General features: G+C 39.1%; 1 protein-coding gene across 2 annotated transcripts in view; it reads left to right on the plus strand.

Moving 5' to 3' along the window:
• The window catches only part of CHD1 (chromodomain helicase DNA binding protein 1), a 64,055-nt gene that overhangs the window by 33,525 nt on the left and 6,406 nt on the right, over nucleotides 1-24,124 (plus strand). For both annotated transcript variants that reach the window (XM_063129569.1, XM_063129568.1), the window contains exons 14-32: nucleotides 442-632; nucleotides 2,198-2,386; nucleotides 2,522-2,684; nucleotides 3,441-3,593; nucleotides 3,706-3,777; nucleotides 4,686-4,835; nucleotides 6,894-7,042; nucleotides 9,002-9,098; nucleotides 9,186-9,281; nucleotides 10,520-10,696; nucleotides 10,840-11,000; nucleotides 13,668-13,709; nucleotides 14,783-14,913; nucleotides 16,913-17,051; nucleotides 17,770-17,920; nucleotides 19,051-19,173; nucleotides 19,470-19,607; nucleotides 21,073-21,330; nucleotides 22,535-22,675. In XM_063129569.1, the coding sequence (XP_062985639.1) occupies nucleotides 442-632; nucleotides 2,198-2,386; nucleotides 2,522-2,684; nucleotides 3,441-3,593; nucleotides 3,706-3,777; nucleotides 4,686-4,835; nucleotides 6,894-7,042; nucleotides 9,002-9,098; nucleotides 9,186-9,281; nucleotides 10,520-10,696; nucleotides 10,840-11,000; nucleotides 13,668-13,709; nucleotides 14,783-14,913; nucleotides 16,913-17,051; nucleotides 17,770-17,920; nucleotides 19,051-19,173; nucleotides 19,470-19,607; nucleotides 21,073-21,330; nucleotides 22,535-22,675 (2,721 nt within the window). The remainder of the gene's footprint in view (nucleotides 1-441; nucleotides 633-2,197; nucleotides 2,387-2,521; nucleotides 2,685-3,440; nucleotides 3,594-3,705; nucleotides 3,778-4,685; nucleotides 4,836-6,893; nucleotides 7,043-9,001; nucleotides 9,099-9,185; nucleotides 9,282-10,519; nucleotides 10,697-10,839; nucleotides 11,001-13,667; nucleotides 13,710-14,782; nucleotides 14,914-16,912; nucleotides 17,052-17,769; nucleotides 17,921-19,050; nucleotides 19,174-19,469; nucleotides 19,608-21,072; nucleotides 21,331-22,534; nucleotides 22,676-24,124) is intronic.

The following is a 24,124-nucleotide window of genomic DNA, read 5'->3' on the forward strand; positions in this document are numbered from 1 at the left end:
TGTTTCTCTGACATCAGTAGAGACAAAAAGGGGACATTTCATGGGCTTGTCGGGGTAGATCAGCAGAAGGCTTGGATTCACAAATCCTTACTCTTCCCATTGCATTGACATGCCCCATAATTGGAAATACACACCACCCCTGGAGCTGGTATAAATATAATTCCACTCCCATTGCCAGCAATTGGATGAAAATTGTAAGAATAAAGGTGTGGGGACATAAAGGCAAAAGAAGAAAAGAACAGAAAAATGGCATTTGTCCCCTCTTTTCTACCCTTCCATCATGAGCCTGGCAGGCCTTTGGATAAAGTGCTTCCGTTACCTTTGGATCTCCTAACCAACTATTGGGATAATTTCACTGCAACATAGCTTGCTTTAAACTGGCATGTTAAATGCTTTGTCTTTGAAGCAGAATGTCATTAATATTTATGTTCTTTTGAAAAGTCATTCCTTGGTGGTCTGAACTGGGCCTTTATAGGGGTGGATGAAGCCCATCGATTAAAAAATGATGATTCCCTCCTGTACAAGACATTGATAGACTTCAAATCCAATCATCGCCTTCTTATCACTGGAACACCTCTGCAAAACTCCCTGAAAGAGCTCTGGTCCCTGCTGCACTTCATCATGCCAGAAAAGTAGGCAAACTTACTATGCTAAATGTGTTAATAGCCTTATTTCATGATCACCCTTCAAAAACACAGTAGGGAATACAACTTTGCTAGCATTTCTCCTCTTGTTTTGGTAGTTGAAAGCTGTATACTTTATTCTCTGCATCCCTTTGTTTCAGTTCATTATTATTATTATCATTATTCACAATATTTATATATACCGCTCAGTTATCTAACACAGATATCAGAGCGGTGAACATAGGTATAAGCAGTAAGAAAGAAGATTTTAAAAACAAATTAAAATGGTTCAGTTTAAAAACATAGGAAGCAGAAAACAATGGCTAGTCAATTGAGGAAGGCTTCTCGAAACAGAGTTGTTTTCAGTTTTGGCGGCTGCCTGATCTCCAGGGGCAGAGAGTTCCACAGAGAAGGGGCCACTACATTAAAGGCTCTTCTCCTGGTGGATTCCAATCGGGTCACAGGTCCACGTGGAACCACCAGGAGCATGCCATCCGATGACCTCAGTGATTGGGTAGGTTGGTAATGCAGAAGGCGCTCTCTCAGGTATCATGGTCCCAACTTGTTTAGGGCTTTGTACACAAGTACAAGAACCCTGGCCTGGTAGCCAATAGGTATCCAGTGCAATTCCCTTAGCAAAGGAGTTATATGCTGAAAAGAGGTAGCACCTGACAACAACTGAGCTGCTGCGTTCTGCACTAGCTCCTGCTTCTGGAGCATTTTTAAGGGCAGCCCCACATAGAGCGCATTGCTGTAATCAAGTCTTGAGGTTACTAATGCCCATGCCACTGTGGCCAAGCTATCCCTGTCCAGAAGAGGCCATAGCTGGTGAGCCAGCCGAAGCTGATAAAAGGCACTCTAAGCTGCCATGGCCACTTGAGCCTCCAGCGACAATGATGGATCTAGGAGTACCCCCAGACTACGAATCTGATCTTTCAGGGGGAGTGCAACCCCATCCAGAACAGGCAATGGGCCTATTTCCTGGACTCGGGAAACACTCACCCACATGCCTGCCAAGGAGAATCAAGTTCATTGCTGACTTCTCTCTGCGCAGCTTTAGTGCATAGACCTTTATTAAGATAGAAAACCTGAGCATGACTTGACTCAGTTCTCTGTTTTTACCCTGCCATGGACACACAAGGCAGTTTACAAGATTAGAACAATAAAATATTAAAACATAAGTAACAAAACATTATTTTTTTAAAAAAAAAAATGCTGTTTTATTCTTTTACTATGGCTGAAGTATGAGCAGAGAAATTGGGAGGATATTAAAATCTAGATTAACCCATAAAAATGAAGGAATGATAAGGAGTTTAAAGAAGTAAACAACCACATAATTATACTCTGTCTTAACATAGTTGGAAATAATGTAAAATTGAACATAGTGAAACATATTTTTAAAACCAGGATCATTCACATCTCAATCCAAATGTTATTAGCTTTGGCCAAACACATGAGCTTTTCTTCCCCAAGTCTGGGTATTTTTTGTATGTTTGGTTTTACTTCTAGGATGTTATATGTAATGCTGAAGTGAAACTTTCAATGACAGTTTGTTGCAATGTTTTATATTGAAGATTTTCCTCTTGGGAAGATTTTGAAGAGGAACATGGGAAAGGAAGGGAATATGGCTATGCAAGTCTTCACAAAGAACTTGAACCATTTCTTTTGAGGAGAGTTAAGAAAGATGTAGAAAAATCTCTGCCTGCCAAGGTTGAACAAATTTTAAGAATGGAAATGAGTGCATTGCAAAAGCAATATTACAAGTAAGTAATTTATTATAGCTATCTAAATAATTCAGAGATGTAGTGTCGACCAATAAATTGTTGCCTGTTTATCTGGTACTCATTTTTTTATTTTTCTATCGTTTCATTGTTAACAATACATGTTTTATATCACAGGTGGATTTTAACTAGGAATTACAAAGCCCTAAGTAAAGGTTCAAAGGGCAGTACCTCAGGCTTTCTGAATATCATGATGGAGCTCAAAAAGTGTTGTAATCATTGCTACCTCATTAAACCACCAGATGATAATGAATTTTATAATAAACAGGAAGCCTTACAGGTAAAATAGTTTTATTAAACTACTCTACATGTACAGAATAAGTTTATGCTTCACTTTACTATGATTTATTGCCTATTACTTGTCACTTTGGGATACAAATTATATGTATTTATTTAAAAGATTTATATACTTTCCTTCAGTGATGCTTCTAGGGTTAAAAAAATGGAAAAATCTGATAACAGCATATTAAAATAACTAAATTAAAATGCCTTGAACATAAAAATGTCTTTGGCTGGCACCAGAAAGGTGGGTTTGTATCCAGTTGGTATCTCTCTGCTGATAGAAAGTTACTGTCAGTGGAATAGGGACAGGGACAATTTTAGGCAATTCCCCCTTCAGCTCCATTGCCACCTTTCATGCTGTTCTGAAAGCTTCCCCCAACTGAGCAGACCGGGGTGGGGGAGATGCAGGGGGAGTGGAATAACCAAAAGTTGATCTCCACCCCTTCTGTTATTGGAGGGACAACAGTTGGATACCACCCATAATAAATTTGGCACCAGATACACTCCTTATTATTCAGCTCTAGTTTTATCTCTGTCATAGCATTTTAGGCTGCTTCATGGGATTTTAGGCTGCTTCATATTTTTATGGATTTACAAATGTGGGGGCAAATCCAGTTTTCTCACTTCATTCATTATTTGTGGTTTCATATTTTGGACTGCTGAACAATTCCGTTAAAAAATAATTTCCCTCTTCCTTCGTAATGCAGTGATTATTATTTTTTTGTAAGTGTTATATCTTATTTTTTCTTTAAAGAATTTAATCCGAAGTAGTGGGAAGCTAATTCTTTTAGACAAGCTGCTGGTTCGCTTACGAGAGCGTGGCAACAGAGTGCTTATATTCTCTCAGATGGTACGGATGCTGGACATCCTTGCTGAATATTTGAAATATCGTCAGTTTCCCTTTCAAGTAAGAATTTTATTCTTAAACTAGATGACTGTGCACACATTTATTTCATTTATTGATCTCTTGTGGTTTACACACATACACAATCTTCATCTAATTGGTATTTTTCCTCCAGAGGCTAGATGGATCAATAAAAGGAGAACTGCGGAAGCAAGCACTGGATCATTTTAATGCAGAAGGTTCTGAGGTAGGCGAGGCGGTTCAGTTGCCTGCTTGATTTTTTTTTGGGGGGGGGGTTACCTTTTAGAAGATTTATTATCTTAGCGGGAATATATTACCTTTATACTCATGGAAAAAATATTAACTTTTTCATAAATTTATTTATTTTATTTTTTATTTATTTAAGGATTTTTATGCTGCCATTCAGCCAAAAAAGGCTCTCACGGCGGCTTACAAAAGTATTTCTTGACAGTCCCTGCCCACAGGCTTACAATCTAAAAGACATGACACAAAAGGAAAGGGGATTGGGAGGGAGGAGGAGGAGGGGGGAAAGGAAAGCAAACTCAGGCACTACAATCTTAGTTGGAAAGTTCAGCAGTTACAGTTGACAGCAGGAGGGAGGGGGCTCTCAGCTGGAGCTGGTCCCAGGCACGGTGGAGAGGTGCCTGGCTGCTGCTTTCTCCCTCACTGGTGGCCTCTGCAGAGACAAATAGCTATAAATAGCTATATAAATAGCTATAACAAAAACTTTCAAAGCAAAATCTATGATTTGTGTTTACAAATGGTACTGTAGCACTATATTAAAATGTTAATCTTAAAGTATTGCCTTTTTGGATATAGACATAATGGTGGGATCCAGACATAATTCCATGCCTAGACTAGCCCCATTGAAATCAGTGGGATTTAAGTTAGTCACAGCTAAAGTAAGTCTCGTTGATTTCAGTGAATCTACTGTGTAAGTATGGTTCCGCCTGTTCTATTTTGGTGCTTATAAATTGTTAAGAGTGGTTTTATAATATTTGCACTCTTGTTTAGGTAGTTTAAATAAGTTTAATGTGTACACTATTTTGCCCACATTAACAAAATATATTAGTAACTTCCTTGTTAATGTACATCTTGCAGTTTATTTAATCCATCCCTCTTTCTTAATTTCAGGATTTCTGCTTTTTGCTATCTACCAGAGCTGGAGGTCTGGGTATAAACTTGGCATCTGCTGATACTGTAGTTATATTTGACTCTGACTGGAACCCTCAGAATGATCTGCAAGCACAGGCTAGAGCTCATAGGATTGGACAAAAGAAACAGGTGTGTATAAAATTTGAACTCTAATCTGTTAGTTGAGTATCTCAGAGCAGAGCAGTTTGCTTTATTGTTATAGTTTCATTTGGGACAAAGTTTTCATACTTTTTAAGATGAGTGTTATAGCTACACACCTAATTACTTCCATTTCTGCTCTTAGAGTGCATGTGTTAAGAGTAATGCTCATAACACCAGCTATGCTCACATAACACCTGTGTTAAAAGAACTGCACTGGCTGCCTAAGCCATGTACAAGGTTATGTTATTGTCATACAAAGCCCTAAACAACTTGGGACCAGGATATCTTAACAGACTGCTTTCCCTTGTATATACCCAGGCGACCTTTAAGATCATCAGAGGAGGCCTTGCTGGTCATTCTGAAATTAATGGAATGTCACCATGTGATACCCCGATTGTGGGCCTTCTCGGTAGCAACACCCACCCTTTGGAAAACCTTTCCTCATGCAGTTCAGGAGGCAGAACTTGTGACATCTTTTAAATGCCTCCTGAAAACATACCTATTAACCGTAGCTTTCCATGGGCTATAATTAAATTAATTAAGCCACTCCCTTTTATTACTCCTTGTATTGCTTTTAATATAATTGGAACTGTTTTAATATTGTGTTTTAAATGTTGTCTTTTAAATGTCATTTTAATATTTATTGTGACACGCTGAAGGATTTTATTATATTTAGTGATATATAAATATCACAAATATAAATAAATAAAGTAGCAAGAAAATTAAACCACCTATGATAAGGCATAATTTATAAATTGTCATTTAGTTAAGATAGATGGTTGGATTTTGTCCCTGTCCCCATTTAACATTTTTGATCAGTGCTTGGTCCTATTAAATTTATATTTTTTCATAGGTGTCACAATTGGAATATCTGGGTGGAGCCTTATGGATGATTTTGTACTTACTTTTATCAGTGTGAAATTCTTGGTTTGGGTTTATATTTAACTGAAGGATTCAACTTTGGGGTATAGGAGACAGTTGCATGAAATTTCTGCTAGGCCCTTAATGTGCCCAATTCCAAAACTAGTAGCTTGACCAAAATATAATTGTTTATGGTGGATCTTGGCTGTATTCGTGCTAGCGTGGAATTATCCACCGCAGTGCTCAGCCTCATGTCTTACAGCCTGTATAAGTCTGGTGTGCAAAAAGGCAAAGCACTGATAGCAAGGCCATAAGAAATTAGATTTGAGAGTGTTAGCAGCAGTAGCACATACATCTGAAATGAGCAGCAATGCCACTAACAAATTGGAGGAAAAGAGAGTTATGACTGTGAGAGTGCTGACAGACCCTTGTGCTGGTCCTTGCCTCATTTTCTATGGCCCCATCACCTGTGTTTTCACCCTTCAAATGCGCTTCCATGTCGTATCTGAGAAGTGTAGCTTGAGTGCAGTGAAAGAGGTACTCCACGATTCAGCAGTTAAGTATTCTTTAACCCATACCTACCTACTAGTGTCTTCACTTCATGGTTTATCTTGGCTGTCAAAGCTGTTCTGTTTTGTGTAGAAATGGATACTCACACAGGATTGCAGCCCATGAAAGCAGTGGCATGTCATTTTGTTCAGTCTTTAATACAGACTGAATAATTTATCCAGTTATATTATATCATTAAGAGCAGGGGTGTTGTCCTCCAGCTGTTGTTAGACTCCCATCAGCCAATGGTGAAGGACAATGGGAGTTGCTGTCCAACTTCATCTAGAGGGCCAAACATTCCCTATCTCTGATTTAAGTGGAATAATAAAAACAGGTAGCCCCATTTCAACTTAAAATATTTGTGAATATAAAGCTTCAGGCATATGGCAGCACATCTTAATCACCCACATGTTTGGTTGTTTAACAGTTTTTAATGCTTTATGTGTATATGTTCTGTGTTTTAGAATTTTAAATTTTGTATACTCGTTTTTATCTTAATTTTAGAATTTCTGTAAACCGCCCAGAGAGCCCTGGCTATGGGGGCAGTATATAAGTGTAATAAATAAATAAATACAAGTAATTTGCATTTACTTATGTAATTCCTTTAAATCTTTATTTTGGTTTGTTTATACATAGGTTAATATTTATCGGCTAGTCACTAAAGGTTCAGTAGAAGAAGAAATCTTGGAAAGAGCCAAGAAGAAGATGGTTTTAGATCACCTAGTCATTCAGAGAATGGACACTACAGGAAAGACCGTACTGCACACAGGTTCTGCACCATCTAGGTATACTAATTGGGATAAACTGTATATTTATTTTAAGTATGCAAATAATCCTTCATGCTATTTGTGTGTGTGGCTTTGTGGGGAGAGGGTCTATAGGCAAGCGCAGGGTCTCTACTAAGGGACCCTACTTCAAGTATAACCCCAACTTCAAGTATAATGTGATGGGATCTGAGCTGGTGGTAACTGACCAAGAAAGAGATCTTGGGGTTGTGGAAGGCAGCTTGATGAAAATGTTAACCCAGTGTGTGGCCACTTTGAAGAAGGCAGACTCCATATTAGGCATTATGAAGCTGATTGGTGGGAGATTCAGGACAGATAAAAGGAAGTACTTCTTCACACAGTGCATAGTTAAACTATGGAATCCACTACCACAAGATGTGGTGATGGCCACCAATTTGGATGGCTTTAAAAGGAGGTTGGATACATTCCTGGAGGAGGAGGCTATCAATGGCTACTAGTCCTGATGGCTAAGTGCAACCTCCAATATCAGAGGCAGTAAGGCTGTATACACTAGTTGCTGAGGAACATGGGTGGGAGGCTATTGTTGCACCATGTCCTGCTTATGGTTCCCTGGTCAATAGCTGGTTGGCCACTGTGTGAACAGTACTATACTAGGTGGACCATTGATCTGATCCAGCATGGCTCTTCTTATGTTCTTAAGGGTAGAAAACCCTCAAGCATTGTCAAAAAGTAGTAGGGGAGCCAGTCAGATCCCCCACCTCCACCATCAAATATCCGAGATCTGCACACTAGTCTCTGGATTCAATCTCCTGGCTCCCGAACCGTGAACCATCTGAAATACCATTTGCTTCCCATCCTATTTGTGCACCTGCAAACATCCCAAGATGTATGCACTCTTCTCACCTTTTCTGATGTAAGCAGGGGCTGAAAGATGATGTCTTCTAGGTGGTTTCTTCCTACCTTATTAGAGCAACTGTTCTGAAGAGGCCAAATTGGAAGCATTTCTTCCATTGGCCCAGAGTTTCTGGTAAAATGAGATAGAAGGGCAGGGACAGAAAGAGATTGACACTATGAGAGAAAAAGGGAAGGGGGGAGGTAAGTATCCATAGAGACGCAGTATAATTCAGTGGTAGAGCACTTGCTTTGCATGTACAAGGCCCCAGGTTTGATCTACAACCTAAGACTTGGGAAGATCCATGTCTAAATAAAAACTGGAGAGCTGTTGGCAATCAAAGCAGACAGCACTGAGCTAGATGGATCAGTGGTCTGACTTGGTATAAGGCAGCTTCATGCGTTCAAGTGAGAGATTCCCTTTGTCCCTCTGCCTGCCGCCTTCTCAATTGCTGTGTGCTGCTGTGACCGAGGAAGCCTAAGTGGCCAACATCCACTTATGGGAGGGCACCTGAATTTCTAATGCTGATCTAATTAGTCAAATCATCATCTGTGGGCTTCTTTGCTTAAAAAGCTTCACCCCTATTTTTGTGTCTTGGCACTGGGTTGTATCCAGTGTTAGTCCTACTTAGAGGAGACCCATTGAAATGAAACGGACTGTGGCTGGTGTTCAAATAGTCTTCAAATTATATTGGACTATTTACCTCTGTTTGGATCCGGACCATGGTACTTGGGGAGGAGAGAATTTAAAAAGAACAAATTCCACATGGGTGTAAAAAAGAGGGGGGAAAGACGTTATTGATTCCAATGGAGATGTGTTTTCTTTTTGCAGTCGAAAATGAGGGGAAGCTTAAATATTCACCCCCCACTCAGAGTGCCATGGCCCCTATCTGAATCAGGGCTGTGTGAGAGATAAATAATTCGATCCGCAGAGCTATGTGTGATTTGAAGAGTATGTAGTTTGGTCCTTAGACTAACATTGGATACAACCCACTGAGTGAAAGAGAGCTTGATATCACTGTAATGTAATTTAAACTAACAGCATTAATTTTAGATAGCTTAAACTGAATTGGAGAGTGAAATAAAATGTGTTCCCTTAATTTTCAGCTCTGCACCTTTTAACAAAGAGGAACTCTCAGCTATTCTAAAGTTTGGTGCTGAGGAACTTTTTAAGGAGCCAGAAGGTGAAGAACAGGAGCCACAGGTAAGCAGAACTTAAATCACCTGCATTTGATTTACTGGTCTTCTCCAATCCGTATTTCAAATGTACAATTTTATTTTATTTTTTCAGGAAATGGACATAGATGAAATCTTGAAGAGGGCTGAAACACGAGAAAATGAAACTGGCCCATTAAGTGTGGGAGATGAGTTACTTTCCCAGTTTAAGGTACTCCAGTTTCTCATATCTGTAAAGTATAAAACAACTCCTTGTTTATTTGTTCCTTTCCTTTCCATATCCAAGTTTTCTTTCATACAGTTTTCTCTGGGAATAGTCTTCCAAAACCTGTTTAGAAAGATGTGAGATCTATAATGTAACTTCCTCCAGTCTTTTTTAATACTTAAGATTTATTAAAATGCATTTCAGAAAAACAAAAATGACTAAATATTTATGCCTGTTCTCTTCATTCACATCGAGGGTGAAATGAGTATAATTTCAAGAAAATTGTATTTGCTAGTGTTTTATTTCGTTGGAGCAACCTTGAGTTCTGGAGAGATGGGGGTTAAATGAATAAACCATAGTCTTGCACTGTGGCTGCAATCTTATGCACACTTACTTGGAAAGAAGTCCCATTGAACTCAGTGGTACCCATTTCCACATAAGGATGCATAGAATTATGTTGTAAGTTGGCTAAGCCTTTTTACTTTCCCAGTATTTTAACACCTAATTTAACTTAAATTTAAACGTTGCTGTTTTAATTCTGTATTTTAATCTATATCGATTTCTGCTGTGTGGTTTTATCCTAGTCGTGCTTTTTATATTGTATTTTGTATTTGTGTTTTTAGACTGTTGTTTGTTTTATTATGCTTTTCATGATTTTATTTTTTGTGAACTGCCCAGAGAGCTTCGGCTATTGGGCGGTATAAAAATGTAATAAATAAATAAGCCTTCAGTATTGTTAGGCCACGACCTTTAACGCAGAAAAGATGATTGAAGCATATTTGTCCAAAAACATTGTTCTATTAAATAATAGATTGTAATCAGATTGGGTTTCTTACTGACATCAGCATTTTTGGGCAGTGTCTTTGTACAATTTTTTCATATGATGCTTCTTGTTCTTCCCTCACAACTGTATTGCCAGTATTGCATTTTTGGTGCATAAATCTGAGTTGTCTACAGCTACTATCTTAACGCATTATTGAGCCCAACCCCATAGGGTAATTGTTTAACTCTCCCCCACTTTCAGAATATTTTAGGCTGTGAGTCAGTGTTATTCCTATTAACATTTTTTTCTTTGGATTTGTAACAAAAATATTGAGGTGCTGTTTCCTGAGATCCATATACTATATGAAGCAGGGAGGTTTATTTTATTTCTTTACATTTACCCTTTATTCTTTCTGTCGTGAGTATATAAACAAGAGTTAGTGCATTTGTCACTACTTTTAACACAACTAATCTTTTAACAGGTGGCCAATTTCTCCACTATGGACGAAGATGACATTGAATTGGAGCCTGAACAAAATTCAAGGAACTGGGAAGAAATAATTCCAGAGGTCCAGAGGCGAAGATTAGAAGAAGAGGAAAGACAAAAGGAACTGGAAGAAATTTATTTGCTTCCAAGAATGAGAAACTGTGCAAAACAAGTAAGCTTAAAATTGGACAGGGCTTCCCCCTCTCACTACTTTTAATTTTGAAACAAATTATATTTAAATTGCTGAATATTGTTTTACATCCGATTTGAGCAGTTCACTTTTGCACTCCTTTTGTTTTTTTTAAAAAAATATAGATCAGCTTTAATGGAAGTGAAGGAAGACGTTGTAGAAACCGAAGGTACTCTGGATCAGATAGTGACTCCATCTCTGACAGAAAGCGGCCGAAAAAACGTGGAAGACCACGGACTATTCCACGGGAAAACATTAAAGGGTTTAGTGATGCAGAAATTCGGAGGTAAGAAACAGGAAAAGGATTTAGAAGGGAAAGTAGCAAAAAAGATGATTCGTTGTGGTACTAGGTGGTGGGCCAGAGGCTCCCCATTTCTAATACGTGTCTTACAATTACATCTCCCTTTCTGTTGTTACAAAGAAGTGAAAATTGCTGATAAATGGAGATTTATTTACACAGTTTTATATTAAATTGCGGCTAAAGAGTTGAAATGCATTAGTCATGTGTTTGTTTAAATTCAAACAGAGTAGAGAAAATTAATGGAATTTTGGATATCTGTTGTGATACCTACAGTTTATATCTCTCCCTCTGCATCCCCAGTGGTTCTGAAGCGGGTTTAGATGTGAAACAAAATAATTTGCTTTTATTTGGATGGCTTTGTATTTTAAGTAGGAAATTGATATTTATTCAGTCGATGATTGCAATCCAGCACCTTTTAAGACTCTCTTTTTCTTTCTCTAACAGCCTTCCCCAACCTGGTACCCTCCAGATATGTTGGGCTACAACTCTCAACAAGCCCAGTCAAATTCAAATTTTATTAAGGCAACCCAACATGGGTTTTAGCCAGATACAAGAGTCATGATATAAAAACATTACATTATATTACATTACATTACAGCATTGTATTAAACTTCAAATATTGAACTTTTACATATAAAACATTATATATAGTGCTGGGATTTTTACCAGCAATGTTAGTTATCATCAAGGGACACTAAGTCTTTCCTAATTTTTGCCGCTTTCACTGCAAAGCAAGCCAGGTTTAACAAGATGGATTTCGCAGTGTTTGTAAATAGGTAGCCAATTTTCTTAGTCTGATTTCGCATCGGTCTATCCAGTTATTTCTGAAGGGAGAAATTCTCTGTTCATTTACACAGAGGCTTACTAATTTATTTATCGGATGTTGTATTCTAAGATAATAGAAAAACATTGTCTTCCAAATATAGTATGCTATAGGCAATACCCCAAGTTCCGCCCTTGTATAGCAGGTGGGAGTTCCTGGTGGGAGACCTAGCAGTGTCCTTAAGAAGTTATTTTGGACAACCTCAAGTGGGCGTACATTCGTCGTCGTCGTCCCCCCATATTTCAGCACCGTATGTTATTTGGGGTACCATTTTCTCTTTAAATACTCTACTAGCCGGGGCTACCAACTGACCACCTCTAACCTTAGCAAATCTTAACACAGTATGCGTTGATTTTTGTGCTTTCAGCTTTGTTGCCGCCACATGACTGGACCACAAGCCATTTTGCTTGAAGCAAATACCTAGATAATTAAATTGGATGGTTTGTTCCAGAGGATGACTGTTTAGCATCCATTTATGTTTAGAAGGGCGAGCTCCGAATACCATTACTTTAGTTTTTAAATAGTTTATACACAGATGTTCCTTCCTGCAGGCCTCTCCAAAAGCTTTAAGCATTCTTCTCATTCCTATTAAATTTTGTGATAATAACACCATATCATCTGCATACATCAGTATGTTCAGTTTTCTCGAACCAACAGCTACGGGAAAGTTTGAATTACCAGACAGATAATCAATAATATCATTTATGTACCTATCCTGTTAATATAAACAGGATAGGTGCTAATAGGCAACCCTGTCTAACCCCTATGGATGTTTTAACTTCCTTTGACAGTTGTCCTCCCCTTCCAGCTCTAACTTGGATGGTCGTATTTGTATATAGGTTTTTTATCAAAATCAGAAGACGCCTATCCATCCCAAGATGCCATAACTTGTACCATAATCTTTCCCTATTAGTCCTATCAAAAGCTGAGGTTAGGTCTACAAATGTGGCATATAGATATTTTTTTGGGTGCCCAGAGTATTTCTCTCTAAGATGGTTTAGAATGAAGCACTGGTCTATTGTCGATTTACCACGACAAAAGCCGGAACAAGCCCAGTCAGTGCTCCCAACAGTCATGTTATTTATTTATTTTATTTATTTTTTGCATTTTTATACCGCCCGATAGCCGAAGCTCCCTGGGTGGTTCACAAAAACTAAAACCATTCAAAGTATAAAAGAAACTGTATAAGAACATGATATAAAATACACATTAAAAACTGATTAAAAACATAACATACATGATTAAAACTTCTTTAAAACATCCTAAAAACATTCTAAATTTGGCTATGGATGATGTATTCCCAACACATCCAGAGGTCAGTAGGTTGGTGGAAACTGCTCTATAACATATGGAACATACAGAGATATTTAACAGTGTTTTGACAAGAAACAAACACTTTTAACTGTAGTAAACATGGATCTATCTTGCTTTCTTAATTTAAAATAATTTATCCTGATTATCCATTCCCTTATTTTGACAATGGAAAACCATCAGTTTAGAATGGCTATGTATTGTAAATTGAGAACTCACATACAACAAGGCCCATCTCTTCTTTAGTAATTTCTATTACCTTGTGTCAATAAAAATTCTAAAATCAGATTTATTTTTATACTTGATGACTTCCTCTCATAAATATTCTTTATGAGAATTCTTACCTTCAGTGGGACATCCATTAATAGATTCTTTATTCACCAAAGTTCCTTAACATTTTTTCCTTTGTAATGTTTACCTAGTTTGCTTTATTTGAAGACTACATATTTTACTGGATCATCTTAAAATGGATATGAGCGAAAATCCTTGCACTTAACCTATCCAATTGTTTTTATTAGATTTATCAAGAGTTATAAGAAATTTGGGGGCCCTCTTGAAAGGTAAGCTCGATAAGTGGATATTTTTTTAATCTTAGTGAAGTATTCCAGTGAAGGCAAGAAGAAAAGAGATCGTTTCTGTGTTAATTCACTGAAATTACTATAGGTAGACTTTTACTATGCAAATATGTTATATAAAAGTCATATTTTTATTGAAAACATATGGAAATCAATAATGCTGTGTACATCCAGCCCAGAATCTAATGGAACTTATTTTTTTAGTCCCACGATATGAGTTTTGCTATTCTTTTGAAGTAAGTAAACAGAATGACCCAGTTCAGATATGCATATTTCTGCTTAATAATAATCCTTGTTCCCCTTCTTCCTTGGCACGCTGTAATAAACCAAGAAGTCTTCAATTAACCATAGTTTCCCAGTTTCAAGTTGGTTTATGGTCCTGGCTTTTTCCAGACCTGAAAACCATGGTTTCCTGTTTCATTTGTAACAAGAAACTAAGGTTAATTGACGACTTCCAGGATTAATCGCAGCACACAGCTAAGGGAGGTGGCGCATGCAGGCACAAGGCTTGTTCAGATTTTAGCTCATTAAGCTGAGATATTAATGTCTGAACCATAAGCCAGAGTGTATACCTTGTCCATCTACTAGGTCAAAAAAATTATATATATATACTTAATATATATCTGGACAAATAAGGTTTTAACAGAATACAATGCTAGCTGTATATGATTAAACTTTCCTCCAGCTGTATTAACTTCTGGAGAAAGACCGTGAGCTCCCAGTGGGCATGGGGGAGAATTCTGCCCAAATTGCTCATGGGAAAGCAACAAATCAAGATGATGCAATACTGGGAGTGAAAAGCTAACAAGTGCTCCTTTCCAGAACACCAAACACAGCAAGGCCAGAGAAAGTACCTTTAGCAGTACTTTGCATCCACTGCTCACTCTTTTGTCGACTAGGGATAGAGCTACTATCAGAAGCTATTACTGGGTGGGTTGACTGCATATATTTCCTCATTAAGAGGATTATGTAAAAGCATTTATGCTTTTCTGTTTTTTATTATGAAGAAATCTTTAATACCTTGAGACTAGAATTGTAATACTTTTGCTGTGTTACAGGTTAGATGCCATAGCTAGAGATGCTGAACTTGTGGATAAATCTGAAACAGACCTCAGACGACTTGGAGAGCTGGTACATAATGGATGCATCAAGGCTTTAAAGGACAACTCATCTGGACAAGAAAGAGCAGGTATAGCTTGCTTCAAGCAAATTGGGAAGAATTAGAACATATACCAAGAGCTAAAAGAGAGAGTTCACATAACACTTTTTCTGTCTACATAAGCAGTGCTGACCACATTTGGCCATGTCCTCAAGTCAACACATAGCCAGTGAACAGGGCTATTTCTGATCTAGCTGGCAGTAGTTTCATTTCTGATCTAGCTGGCAGTAGTATTTCTGATCTAGCTGGCAGTAGTTGTAGTGCTTCTTCCAGCCGCATCTGCCAGCTATACTCATAAGTACCCAATTCATATGTTACATTTGCCCACCTCAGTGCATTCCTGGAGACAAGCTAAATTGTTCATGAAGACAAAAAAAAAAAAAAAGTGAACTGGCCCTAATCTGAAAAGAGGGTAGGGTAGGCACCTTCCTCAGCAGCTCTCATTCCACTGCACTCAATGGCCCATGCAAGGTACACCTACTAATATATTTCTGAAATAGCAAGTGAAGCATGCTCTGTCTGCTAATTTCACATCGTACATAATTTCCCATAATGCATAATAAAGCTTGTTGTTCCAAGATAACAACACAGACAAATAGCATGGGCAAAACGGAAGATGGAGCAGCCTGTACTTACCTCAGGGGCAACAAAGTGCAGCATCCGAGGCTGGATGTTGCCAATTATTGGATTAGATAATATTGGCCCTGTCAGACAACACACTAAGCCAGGATGGCAACGTGTCTTGAGCTAAACGTGATGGCTTAGCATGTCATGGGACAAGTGTTTTTCCTATCCATGGTGACTACATAACCATGGCTTAACCACATGCTGCAAAAGAGTTAGCATCCCTAACCACGGCTTAGTGTGTCGTCTGTAAGGCCCCCAGAAAAGTGCTGCCATAGAACTCTGCAGCAAGAGCAGCTGAAAAAGCTGATGCAGATCCTGCCACCGCCATGCAGGATCTCCATGGTTGAAATCTGCCTAGTAACACATGATGTGGCAGCCAGGAGCCAGCCCCCTCTCTCTCCGTCCCCACCCGCAGCGCTGGAATTGAGAAGTGTGCCAAGATCAAGATTGTTTTCAAGGGAGAGGAAGTGAGGGAAGAAGCGTGAGAGTACGAGGGTGCAGACATGGCCTGAGGCTGAGGTGGGAGCCTTCATCATACTTTAAAGATCTTGCAGGAGTCCTTGGAGTGGAGGAGAGTCTGATGGACTCCCCACCTGCTGCTCAGTCCCCTGGATTCTGCTAATCGAGCCACGAGTCAGTCATGGATCCACTCACTATGGGGCTGCCCATCCTCTGAGCAAAAATAGAGGATCAGGTTATGTAAAATTCCATCCATTCACACTTGTAGTCTTGCATATTTTGCTCCTTTATGTAAAAGGCCTTTTAGGGGGCGGGGACACCAAGGTCCCATTTTTGTCCAAAATGGCAGCTTGCTGTAAATACAGGGCAGCTCAGTGAACACCCAGCAAAATCAGGCATGGGTGCATCCATCCATCCCTATCAAACTCTGGGGCAACCCCAAGGCATTATCAGCACCTTTAGGGACGAAAATCTCTTCCAGTGGTTCTCCAAGCTGTTGCGGAAGAGCGGCTACTCGCACACCCTGCAACATTGCAAGGAGAAGCTACATGTGGTCAAGAAGAGTGGTTACGGTAACCACACTGCAGGCTGTGGTTCCATGATCGTGTGGCAGGCGCACATGGCTAACTGCCATGTACCATGATTAGCCTAACCACCCTTCTCCAGGTTGCATCTAAATAGGGCCTTTATGGTAAGATTTATATGCATGACCTGTGCTATATCAGTCAGGTAATCTCACTTTATCTGAAAATTTAGAGCAGCTGCTCCTGTTTGCTTTGTTTGTATCTGGAGCATTGTTAGTCATATTTTTGAAGCACATTTGTAATGATTGCCACTTCCTTCTAATGATTTCAAACAGAAAGTGCATCTTGTTCCTTCACATTTTGGAACAACTATACATAAAACTGATCTAATATTAACTGTTATGTATTCATATTTTAAGGGGGCAGACTTGGAAAAGTTAAAGGCCCAACATTCCGAATCTCAGGAGTGCAGGTGAATGCAAAACTTGTCATCTCACATGAAGAAGAGCTAGCACCATTGCATAAATCCATTCCTTCAGATCCAGAGGAAAGGAAGAGGTTTGTTGTTCTTGCTTTTTAATACATTATTACTAGGGAACCCTGACCACAACATATCTAGGGAATTAAAGTGGTTCCACTTCATACCAGCACTCACTGCTTTTGCCACAGCTCTCTCCTCGGTTAGCTTCTAGTTTCTTTCTGATATAGCCACCGTTAATACAGATTTGAAGAGTGAGGTTATTGAAGAGGAAAGTCAGTGTGGTATAATGATTGAAGTGTCCAGGTTCAAATCTCCACCATAAAACTCACTGGATGACCTTAGGCTACTCGCTACCTCTCAACCTAACTTATCTCACAGGCTTGTCATAAAGACTCCTTTGAGGAAGGAAGAGAGTAAAATGATAATACTGTCAGGCATTTAATGGGATATGATGGGGCAGTTATGTCAGCTGAAATTTTACTGAAATTGCTTAAAGTGAATTAAATTGTTTTTAAATTCTGTATGTTCAACCATTTGTAGACTTACGTTTTATTATGATTTTGTAATGTTGCACAATATTTTAATGTTGTAGTTTGTACTTTTTTCTGCATGCGAATTGTGAACTGCCCAGAGGGCTTTGGCTGTTGGGAGGTTTAGAAATGAAATAAATAAATAATAAATGATTAATTAATCAAATGCTGTTGTCTATTTCTACTTCCTTTTTGTTAATGTTGTATTTCACTTTTATAAATAAAGTTAAATAGCTACTCAATTTGCTCATTATTTCTCATTTAGATACACCATTCCTTGTCATACTAAGGCCGCTCATTTTGATATGGACTGGGGTAAAGAGGATGACTCCAATCTTCTAATAGGCATCTACGAATATGGATACGGTAGTTGGGAAATGATAAAAATGGACCCAGATCTCAACGTGACACACAAGGTAAATTTTATTCTCCATTAAATGTTACCTTTGCTCAGGACATCAAAAACTCTTGCTTGAATCGTAATTGGGGTAGCCATACAGACTGTGCCTGTTTGGAGAGATTCAGGTGAGAAACTGATGCCATATCTTCTTAATTCATTTATTTTTTACACTCTACTTTCCCTTCATTGTCTATGGCCTTAGCTAGACAGGGCTTTATCATGGGGCGAACCCCGAGATTGTCCCTGTGCGTCCACATGACTCACAGGGGATCTTGGGATCAGGGAGGGATGATCCCTCCCTTGCCTTCCACTTTGGGCCTGCTTTTTCCACAGTCCTGGGCTGAGCCCGAGACCACGGAACATGTGGCCCGTTGCTGCAGTTTGACCTGGCTCCACGTGATTCCTTGTGCGGAGCCAGGAGCGCTGCACCCACTGGGGGTAGGGGGGGAGGAGCGGGGAAATGAAATTATTTTTTAAAAAAGCACCTACCTTTAGCGCATGAGCGTTCATGCACTCCTCTCTTTAAAAATTAAAAAATGGTGGGCACGACGCTTCTTTTCCTGAGGTCGTCACGCCTTGCGTGTAAATGGAGGAGGGATCTCGCGTTAATTGCAACGCGAGAACTTCTCTCCTCCGCGGACTATCAGGTAGGTCTAGCTAAGGCTTTTTATAGAATCATAGAATAGTAAAGTTGGAAGGCCATTGAGTTGTATTTCCATAGTGTCCCTGAAAACCTATAGAAGGGTTTTCTTTCTTACAGATGTCTTTTGTGACTAAAAGGATGGGTCTGTTTGCAATAAGGTTAAATCATGTATTAAATACTTTTAGAAACTAGTCTTTTTCCTATAGTGACCCTTGGAAGGGGATGCAGTGTGTGTCCATGAGATGAAGTGTCTCAGAAATTGTAGTAGTTTGCCCACATAGCAAAGTCGTCCCAAAGTGTAATGCTTTACTTTACTTAAAGAGTGAATGGTGGCCCATACTGTTGCATAAAACTCAGAAATGAGTCTGACTTTATCCACATAACCCATCTTGGATACTATTTTTTTACAGCCTTTTGAAAAAATTAGTAACTCTTCCCCTATTCGTCAAGCTGGTTAAAAACTCTATGTACTTTGAAGAAATTATTTTAAATTGCCCTTGCAGATTCTACCAGATGATCCAGATAAGAAACCTCAAGCCAAGCAGCTGCAGACCCGTGCAGACTACCTCATAAAATTACTCAATAAGGATCTTGCAAGGAAGGAAGCACAAAGACTTTCTGGGGCAGTAAGTTATTTTGTTGTCAACAAGAAGATAAAATTTTATTTTATGCTGATAATTTATCTTATCTAGACCTATACATGGTTTTCTTCATTTTGAAATTAAATGTAAAGCTGTAGTGTAAATATGCCAAATCATGATTCTCTAAACATAATTTTGTTCCTTTTTTCCAATTTCAATTCCTTTTTTTTATATAATGTAATTTGGAAGAATATAACTACTTGAACTTGATGGATAAATAGTAGCAATAAGATACTTTTTTAAAAAAAAACTTGTCATACTAAAGTCTTTCTGATACTTAGGGAGGCTCAAAGAGAAGGAAAATGAGGACTAAGAAGAGCAAGACCATAAAAGCAGCAAAAATTAAAGAGGAGATAAAGAGTGATACATCATTACCGCCTTCAGATAAGTCTGAGGAAGAGGAAGAAGAGGAGAGCAAGGTGAATATATTGAAGTTCATATTTGCAAAATAGTTATTTTAAGTGTAGATTTTTTTTAACAATATGAACCATTTGAAGTATTGTCACTCAGTCCCCATTTTGCAAATAAGGGCTTGAGGCTGAGAAAACATTGGCTTATCTAAGATCTCAGTGTTCATGATTCGGGTGAGATTCCAAGTGATGACTTCTGGTGTACTGCTTGTGCTTAGCCACTATGGTAAACTAGTTCTCTGATCAGAAGTAGCCACACTTCCTTCTAGATTAGAAAGTGCTTGTTTATTCTGCAGCAATTAAAAATTTTCTGCAGAACTTTCTTCCCCCAGCAAATTGCCAAATACATTTAAAATGTATTATTTTATACAAACATTTCTAGACTGGCTTTCAATCCTCATAAGAGTCCCCAAGGCAGTTTACAATGCACTAAACCCAATAAAATCACTGAAACAATATGAAACCGAACTGAAGACAGAGAAAGAATCCAGAGAAAATGGAGTTAAAACTTGATTTAATATCTTAAAGGTTTTATTAATATCGTACTGGTTTTATGGATTTATTGCTGTACACCGCCTTGGGAGGGCTTCTACTCTGAAAAGGTAGCCAAGAAATAGTTTTAAATAAAATAAATAGTAATATCAGAGATCGAGTTAGTCTAATAGTCTTTCAGGAGAGAATTCCGTAATGGGGTGCTGCCGCAGAAAAGGCCCTGTCTCACATTCCCACCAGCTAAACCTCTTTTGGTAGTGGATTATAAAACAGGACCTCCAAACATGATTGAAATTTATAAGCAGGTTGATATGGGAGGAAGTGGCCCTTCAGATAACCTGGCCCCAACTGTTTATGGTTTATGGGTAAGAATCAGCACTTTGAATTGGTCCCAGAAACTAATTGTAACCCAATGCAGGCAATTTATAATATGTTCTGAAAAGTACACATCAGAAAACTTCACGGTTACTGCATTTTGCACCAGTTGTAGCTTCTGATACTGTTCAAGGGCAGCTCATGCAGATATGTATATAAGTTTGACACACTTAAGCAGGGATGGCAATTTGTTGCCCTCTAGATGTCTTGGTCTACAACTGCCATCAGCACTAGCGAGCATAGCCAATGATGAGGGATGATGGGGGTTGTAAGCCAAAACATCTGGAGGGGCACAAATTGCCCACCCCTGCTCTAAAGTTTTTTTTATCATTTAAGTAGAAACAACGGGAGAAGAGAATTGAATTTAAAATGGGAAGAAATAGTCAAGTTCCCTTAACTCCCTCCTCCTCCACCCATCTACCTGTGGTCCACTGAGATGTATAGGTAAAGAAGGAAGAACTGTTGCAAACAACAGTTTGCAAACAGAACAAAGTGGAAGGAGGCTTCAGAAAAAGTGGCAAAGTACTAAATGGCATTATAACTTCCTGTATATGTAGAAATATATATTTGAAGTTTGTATTGTAGTATACACGCTTGTATTTTCAAGGATGAAATGGCTTCAGTGAAACATCCAAATAAAAAAAATAAAACAGAAAAAGAAAATGAAGAAAATCCTGACACAGATATTACCATGAAAAAGGAGTCTGATGAGAAAAGAGAATCCAAGGAAAACAAGAGGGACCTAAAAAGGGAGAAAAAAGAAAAAGAGGACAAGAAAGAGTTGAGAGAGAAAGATATGAAAGAAAAGAGGGAAAGCAAAGCAAAAGAATATATTCCGAGGGAGAAAGAAGTAAAAGAAGAAAAGGTAATTTTGTTTACGCTATATTTAATCTCCCTATTTCCTTTAAAACCAGACTGTGTTTTTAATTCCTTTAGTGCAGGTGTAGGCAACATGGTACCCATGGGCATTACGGCATCCTTGAACATCTTTCTTGGCACCTGCCAAGGTGCCCTATCCCTTTCACTTTTTATTTTTATTTTTGAAATAACTTTTCTTGCTGGCAGGTGGGATCGCTTCAAAGCAAAGTGAGGGCGTCTAGCTGTTCCCATGAGTGCCTCTGCGTCACACATGAGGCTCAGAGACATTCTTAGAACATGACGATGGCAGGGCTGCAAGCTGATACTTTCCATCTGTAGTACACCCATTTTTTGGTGGTGCCCAGGGAAGTTTATCAAATTGTCAAAGGTGCCAACAGGCCTGCTTCTGTCTCTACTGGCCGCCCAAGGCATGGGCGGCCAGACTCTAGGGCTAGGCCGCCGGGACCCTGGAGAGCTAAAACATAACAGAGCCCCACACAAGTCGGGTAGTCTGGAAAGGTCTTACTTTAATAATACTAGCAAGGTGTGGCAGGGCCAGAGGCAAAAGCAAAGTCCAGGCATGAGCAGGATTCAGAGTCCAGAGTACACAAAGTCCAAGCAGGGCCAGAGGCAGAGGCAAAGTCCAGGAATAAGCAGGTTTCAGAGGCCAAAGGCAAACCTGAGTTCAAGCAGGGGTCCAAGAGCTGCAAGGTTCCAACAGGGCCAGAGTCAAGGGACGTGGTCACAACAAAACAGAGATTCAGGCAAGGCCGGGTCCAAAGTCGCAGGAATGGGCTATAGCAGAACCAAGAGAACATGTTGCTGAGGCAAAGGCTGGAGTGGAAATGCTGGTTTTATATAGCCCTTTCCCCAGCGGCTCCCAGCTGGTCTATATCAGCCCATCCTGGAGTGATGCTGGCCATGGGCCTGAGTCCTGCGAGTACTCCGCAGTAGGACAGCTCCCAACACTGGGCCTGAGTCCTGCGAGTACTCTGCAGCAGGGTAGATCCTGACAACTGTATTCTTTATTTGGCTTGAGGTTGTAAGCTGTTAAAGGGGAGGGAAATTTTGTTTGTCTCTTTCTACAATTTGCTCTCTCACTAAAATTACTTTGTATCTACGTATGCGATATGTGAAATATATTTTTACCTAGTGTACTTCATTCTCTGTAACATAGCGTTTTTGAAATCTGGGATTCCTTTAATTTTTAGACAAATGAGTCCAAGTCTGAAAGCAAGGACAAAACCAAGAAAGCCCCTTCAGCAGACACTCCTGTTCATATAACAGCAAGTAGTGAGCCAGTTCCTATATCTGAAGAATCCGAAGAGCTGGATCAGAAGACATTCAGTATAGTAAGATTTCTATGTTGTTAATATCAACGATTTAAGAATATTTTGCCCTTTTGTCATGTCAGTTTGAATTATTATGAAGCATGTGATCCACGATCTATATTATCAGGAAAAACATAAATATGGGTCAGTAACTGACAGGTCCTAGGCTAACTCTGACCCCTGGAATGATGCTTACCCCTGCCAGCAAAAGAAGAATATTGGAATGGCAATAACAGGAATAGTATTTGCCGGCAGGGACTTTTGGGAGGTTAGTTGGGACTTTGACATCTCCTCTTCTCAAAGCAGCCCTCTGGCAAAACTATTTGCTGACCACAGCTGTAAGTGATTGTGTATAGCATATTTGTTATAGAAGATATCTCAATCTGTCCTCAGAAATGCAAACATTATAGTATTGAATATTACATTATTCTGTTACTATTTTAATTGTGACTTTGGGAAGACGGGCTACCGTTACTTACCTAGGGATAAGTTCCATTGAACTCAGTGGAACTTACTTCTGAGTAGACATGAATCGAATTATGCTGTGAGGCTGCACTCCCATGCACATTTACTTGGATTTCTATGTAAACATACATAGGATCAGACTGCCCAGTAGATCTTTAAATTGAAACTCCCAAGGACACAAAACAATAAATTAGAAGTTGAATATATGGGATCTGCCACATCTGTGTAGTTCTGTACCATGTTTCTTTGGATCTGTGGATCAAGGATATACATTATTTATTTATTTATTTATTATTTATTAATTACATTTCTATACCGTCCACTAGCCGGAGCTCTCTGGGCGGTTCACAAAAATTAAAAACATTCAAAGTATAAAACAACAGTATAAAACCATAATATAATATAAAATTTAATATAAAAGCTCAACCAGATGAAAACAGCTGCAATGCAAAATTACAAATTTAAAACACCAAGTTAAAATTTATTTAATGGATCCATTGCTATCTACTGGCCCTACACAAATTGAGTGTACCTGAATGTTTGTGCCTTATTTGTTCTTTATATGATGGTAAGATGGGCTAAGTATATCTGTCTCATCTGCTTTTTATTTATGCATGCTGGCAGGAGTGGTACTAGCTGGAGAAAAGGAACCACACAGGATACTCTGGAAGAATAGCAAACCATAATATTATTAATTACAGCAGGCTGAGCACCCACATGCTTTCAAACCACCCACATGCTTTTCAAAAATGCATGGCCTAGCCTGACTGCTGGGTAAACATTGGGAGGTGGAAAGGAACTGCCAGTAAGCCATTCCCTGCGACTGCTGCCGAAACACCAGATGCTTCAGACCCCAAGCTGCTCTGGTCTATGCCCTATACCTCTGAGGCCCTCTTTTGTGTGAGGGAGTAGGGAGCCCATCTCCACCCACTAAGGAGCCTGCCTGATATCCCCGTGCCATATGTGCATGTTAACAACACCAGACCCCGTGTATTGTAAATTAAG

This window comes from Elgaria multicarinata, chromosome 6, assembly GCF_023053635.1.
Source record: "Elgaria multicarinata webbii isolate HBS135686 ecotype San Diego chromosome 6, rElgMul1.1.pri, whole genome shotgun sequence".
Classification (NCBI taxonomy): Eukaryota; Metazoa; Chordata; class Lepidosauria; order Squamata; family Anguidae; genus Elgaria; species Elgaria multicarinata.